General features: G+C 41.6%; 1 protein-coding gene across 16 annotated transcripts in view; it reads left to right on the top strand.

Annotated features, from left to right (window-relative positions):
• col13a1 (collagen, type XIII, alpha 1) overlaps positions 1-6,041 on the top strand; it is a 125,913-nt gene that overhangs the window by 69,796 nt on the left and 50,076 nt on the right. For all 16 annotated transcript variants that reach the window (XM_034898311.1, XM_034898318.1, XM_034898316.1 and 13 more), the window contains one exon: positions 3,416-3,466. In XM_034898311.1, coding sequence (XP_034754202.1) covers positions 3,416-3,466 — 51 coding nt within the window. The remainder of the gene's footprint in view (positions 1-3,415; positions 3,467-6,041) is intronic.

Raw genomic sequence — 6,041 nt, 5'->3', positions numbered from 1 at the left:
TCTTAACTTAAATATTCTAGTGGAAAACGTTAACATGTTTTTTTTTGTAGACCCAATGCTTTATTTTTTAGAGTGTGATTCCTTTTCAAGTGCACCATTAAATATGTTTCATATTAATATTGATTTAGACTATATTCACGACATTCCACTTTTCGCAAACAACATTTTGCAAATGCATGGGCCTGTTGGATTTGAACTCTCTTCAACACCGGTTCTCCACATGTGGTAAAGTAGTCCCAACATCCAGATCTATGGGCTCTATCAAAGTCAGACACAGCAGATCTACAGATTTGTTCTCTTCTAATACATGATATGTGATGTGTGGGGCTGAATGGCCAATGAAAAGGGAAACACACAGCACATTCCTGACTCCCATATCACAATGAATGTGTGGTTATTAGCCAAGCGTCTTTAATGTTGTCATTCAGCCAAAACAAATAGTCTCAGCCGCAGCCTGTGAGGGAGCAGAAATAGTAACCCACCAATCAGACGATGTAGCGGCAGCTTTTTGGATCGATCCACACATCCGCCGCCAAAACAATCCATTGGTTTCCCTGTCTGTTTCTAGGCAGGGAGCTAACTGTAATAGTGCTATCAGGGTCTGTCCACTGTGTGGTTAGTCTCCCAGAGCATTGTTTCTCAAATGGGGGTATAGGTACCCTAGGGATACTTTGGAGCACTGCAGGGGGTATGTGAGATTTCCTTTAAATAAGGTAATTTAGAAATATCAGTCATGCTTAATGCCCTGAAAACTTACACTGTACTAGTAAATTAAATAAGGAATGGATTTAAATGTTTTTCAGTTACAAGGAATAGGAAATGCAGAGAATATTTCACAGCTGGTATGAAAAAAGACGATGAGATAGAGTATGATGAGAGGATGAAGAAACACAGAGCAGGCTTTGGTGTAGATCTTTTCTTGAAAGGAAGCATCTTCCCCAGAAAAGGATGAGTGAGACAACCCAAGGAGAGGAAGTGAAGACAAGACTTTCTAGAACACTGCTCTCTTTCTTGGGTTTTGATGGAGGGTGTTTTGGGCAGCTGAGGGAAAAAACAGAAAGACCTATTGGTTTTGACAAAGAACCACAGCAGATGGACACTCTACTCTTTATGGGCTTGAGAACATTTCATTTGGATGGAAAATGTGCTCTTAGTGGGTCCTGGTTTGCGTTTGTGATTCTAACTTTGCCTTGTCACCTTGACCTCTAGCAACCAAAGTAATTCAATCACCGCACGAGTGCATTTGTAGATCTTTCCTTGTCTAATCTGCTAAAGCTGTAGAAAAACAATGAAGTAACTGAAGACTGCTCCAGATGACATGAGCCCTCTTTTTCCATCATTAGCTTTGCATTCAGGCCCCGGACTGATACATCTACCATCAAACCAAGAGTGTAAAAGCAAATTCTGGGCTTCCTAAAGTTGTCGTTAAGACATTTTCAGAATCCCCTTAGTCTTCGATGGATAACTGGGACCATAAGATATATCTTGAGATAGGGTTTCCCTACAGGAGGACAGAAGCTAATAAGGGAAAGTGCTGGAAACCTGAGTTGGCCAGTTTAGCACAGTCGTTTGTGGGACTGACAGACAGACCGCCTCCCTGTGCAAATCAACTATTTTGGGCCAAATCCAGAGCTCAGAGGAACTGCACTGTGTGTACAGCAGCACTGCTGACCTTTTGAGTCCCATTGTTGAGTTATGAAGTACGATCCTGAAGTCAGTTTGTCTGGGATTCTAAGTCATAGTCCATTTACGAGCACTTAAATACAATCAATGGTCAAAACTGGTTTAGCAGAGGCTGAGATATTCTGACTTTTATGTATAAGTGCTTGATTAAATAAAGAATAACAATTACATACAAAAAAAAATGGAAGGGGTAACCTCCAAAAATTCCAAATGATGTTATCTATTATATTTGTTAGACTCTCTGTGCCTGAAAAGGCCTTCATCTTTCAAACTCCATAACCTTCAGTTTGTAATGCAGGCTGTCATTAATGGCCTGTAATTTACATGGGATGCAACTCAGTTTGTTTGGTTATGTTTGAACATATTTTTTTGACCCTGCCACATGAGGGTATTATTTAGACGATATAGTTTTTACTTACAGTACCGGTCAAATATTTTGGGTCACTTAGAAATGTCCATTGCACTCCATTGTAGCCAGAATAGCAGCTGAGATCAGTTGCATTGTTTTTTCTATTCTATCTATAATGGAGTGGGATGGATATTTGGGAAGTACCCCTCTAGCCTGGAAACGCCAGGTGATTTCTAAGGGGCGTTATCAACGGTAAAAAACCAAAGAGCACTTACACAGTTTTTCTGAAAACAATTAAGGCAAAAAATAGGCAGTAACAGGATCTTGATTCCTATTTCATCACAACTGCCTAGTTTGGTGTGTCGCATTGGGTGGAGAATGACACTTACGTCCAGTAACTACGTTTGGGCTGGAAATGTGTCCGAATGGGAGGGGAACCATATGTATCTGCCAGAGCAATTGAGCTTGGCAGATTTGATTGGTTCCCAGGCTAGTACTCCTCATGACAAACTGACTTTGGTTTGTCAAATTGGTGCAGTGCCCCTTTAGCTCATTGTTTGGTTAGAATTCAATACTTTTAATGCACAGACCAAATTGAAATGCCTCTAAAGTATCGCTCGTCATTTAATACCTAATTTTAAAATCTAAGGAGTAAATCTCATCAGCAGCAGTGAGCCAATGAGCACTCAGCATGCTTCTACCAAGACCTAATAATGTCTGTGATAGGCTGGCTAACGTAACACGTCACAGAGACACTTTGGAAAAACCCTACGTTACACAGAGATGGCTCACCAAGTATAAAAAACCAACAACGATTCGGTCTGTGTTGTGTAATATTGTAATTTGTTTTGGTTTTATACTATTTGGCATTGAAAAAGGTTTTGTTTATGAACAGGTATCAAAGTCACAGTACTGGTATTGGTACCGGTATCAGAGTGGTTTGAGCAATACCCAGCCCCGTTGCCAAATGACAACATCAACTCTCAACTATCTTGAAGAGTCATTGGGACAGAATAGCCGTAGCACGTTCTGGCCATAGCATGTTAGCAGGTCATTTGCTAGCTGCAGGATTTAACCAACCAACCCTTCAAATAGTTACCAAGCTTTTAGCACCACCCATCACCCATCAAGATAACACAGATTAACATCGTTGGGTAACTTTCTAGTGTGACCAGAGTAAGACTCTATGCATGTCCCCCACGGTTGTTTGAGAGGAGGTATTTATGTGACAGAACAGACATAGACACAGGGAATGTCATACAGATGCTAGTGGATGGATATGCCTTCTCTATATCTATTTACCTTTGGAGGAAAGCATATATTGGCTGAATTTCTCCTATAATATCTTATCCTATTTCTTCCTGTCTTTCTATCTGTCTATAGGGAGCACCAGGCGAGCCTGGTCTGTCTATCATTGGACCAAGAGGACCTCCTGTAAGTGTCTTCACCTCCTCTCTTCGCACCTAATAAACTACTTTCTTGAATCAGTGCCGCCTGCCTGCACGTCAAGCTTCTTTTTTTTTATTAGTTTCCAATTTACTAGACCTCTGCTTAACACATTAGGTTCTTGAGCGCCAACAGACTTTTCAGTTCTGTTGATTAAACTAGACAAATGGAGAGACTTCCTTCCAGGCTTGTGGGCATCTGGCTCGAGGGTTATGTTCGCCCAGCCAATCATGTGTATGCACCACAAATGATAGAATAATACAATGTAATAACAGACTGTGTGGAAAGATCAGCATTGTTGAAGGAGCTGTGATTTGGCCATAATTTGGATCATTAGTCATTCTCCCTTGAAGCCCAACTCAGACCAAAGATTTGTGAAGAGACAAAACTGTTTCAGAACGTTGCAGGAAAAGGTTGCAGCGGTCTGAACCGGCCCGGCACAGCTCGACTCAAACCAGCCCATAGTTTCACTGCGAGAGGCTGGTTTTAGAACGTAAGAGACAGCAGCCAATAGAGAAGAGAGCTGGTAAAGTCAGCTAAAAACTATAGAAAGACATGATCCATGATCCATTTTGTTTTTATGTTACAAACAGTAACATGTTTTCCCCAATTCATTTCTAGAAATCTCAATATCACCAACGCTATCCACATTCATTCATTATTACACAATGCAACTATATCTAGCAATAAAAAAGCCTAAGAGTCAGAAGTAAGAATGGACGCATAAGGAGTCGTTGTTATGGAGACGACACACCGTCTCGTCTCGTGTCATTGGTGTGAACTGGCAGCTTTCAGAACACTGCAGACTGAGTCGTTGCAAGAAGTTGCAAGTTTCAACTGGAACAAGATACAGTATAGACAGCCAAGAGTCAGGATGTGATTGAGTGATTAGTTGTCCCTCGCTGTGAGGGGGCAGCAAGCGGGCTGGCTGATGTGGAGTGGACTGGGCGGGCCGGAGTAAAGGGTTTGACCATGTCCTGGATGTATGCTGGGGCTGATCCGTTGGCCGTGACCCTGTCGGCAAGTCCTAGTGTCTTGAAGTGGATGCGGGCAGTAATTGGCGACCTGTAAAGGCAGCGGAAGGGGGCTCTAGTGTGAGAGAACTTGGGGAGGTTGAAGAGAAGTGGAGCTGCTGCGTTCTGAATGAGCTGCAGGTACTCAAAAACAGTATGCAAGATTTTTAGTATGTGCAAAACCTTAATTTGAAGCCAATTGTACCTGAATAGCATACTGTTTCCGGTAAAATATTACAGTAAGCAATACTGGACACTATGACGGCATACATATCCCACAATGCAATGCTGTTGTTGCGGAAAAAAAATTCTAAACTGGCGATGTCACTAGATCGGAGATCAACAGTGTTACCATGGTTACACGTCTTCAACGGCAAGGAGGCTCTCAGGAAGGGACGATGAAAATTACAGCTTACTGCGTCCGAAAAAGATACACACTTCTGTTAATTTAAGTACGTTGAACAGTGGTTTACATGTAGAGTTTGTAATGCATGACATTTCAGACGCAACCCTTGTCTTAATAGATCTTATTGTTATGCACCCACATTCTCTTCTTTGGAGGCCAAATTACTTTCTTTTTGTTCTCCCTTTCAATTTCCGGTGGCCTGACTAGGCTACACATCATAAAATGCCTTCTTGTTATGATGGCCGAAGAGTCAAACCCATTGAAGTGGAGCACACATGTGTTATTCTAGTTGCTGGTTCTTAAATGTGAAGCTGTGTGTGCCCACTCCTCCCAGATGGTAATAGGCATTTCTAATGAATACCAGGCTGTGGAGGAAGCTCAGTCTGACTGGCGAGTCCTGAACTTAGAAGGCCAGTCAGTCAGAAACACCGCGAAGCTAGTTTACCACAGCAGGGGAGATCGACATGAGGGACTCCAGCCGTGACCTTAGATGGAACAAGGGAGTTAAGTCAACATAGAGGTGAGGAGAACGAGAGGAACTGACAGCTGAGGCACGCCACTCTGTCGTTTCATCGGGTCAGATGGATGGATGTAAAAATATAAGGATTACAACCTTACTTCTTGACTGTGTGGGCTGCAAATACATCATTTCATTGACTTCTTAAGAAAATAATTACAATTTAAGTCAAGTTTACGTTAATTTATTCCACAAAGGGACAGTGTATATCAATGAATATTTCAAAGAATGTAAACATACAGGATTATAGCCCAAAGTTAATTTCCATCCTAAACTCCATGCTAGTTTGAAAGTCAGTGAGGGTGAAAGATGAAATGCCAGCTTTTCATTAAAGGATGGATCTTTTCAATTATAGTTGTAATACTCATTCGTGTTGGCTTAACATTTGAGTATGAAAGTTCATTCTTGACGTAATGAATAGTGCTCTGACATGGTCCATTTCATAGCACCTAGCAGAGATTTGAATCTCATCTCAGGGTTTACTTTTCATCCCTTGTGGCAAAAAAGTTGAGCGTGAAAAGTAATTCTTGACCTTAGAATTAGTATTTTCGTCAGGGGGGGATATTATCTCCGGCCCTCTTTAATATTTACATGGATGACCTGTCTGACCAGCTGAGACAGTGTAAG

This window comes from Etheostoma cragini, chromosome 17, assembly GCF_013103735.1.
Source record: "Etheostoma cragini isolate CJK2018 chromosome 17, CSU_Ecrag_1.0, whole genome shotgun sequence".
NCBI lineage: Eukaryota > Metazoa > Chordata > Actinopteri > Perciformes > Percidae > Etheostoma > Etheostoma cragini.
The sequence above is the reverse complement of the archived record's forward strand: the minus strand, read 5'-3'. Positions and strand labels throughout refer to the sequence as shown.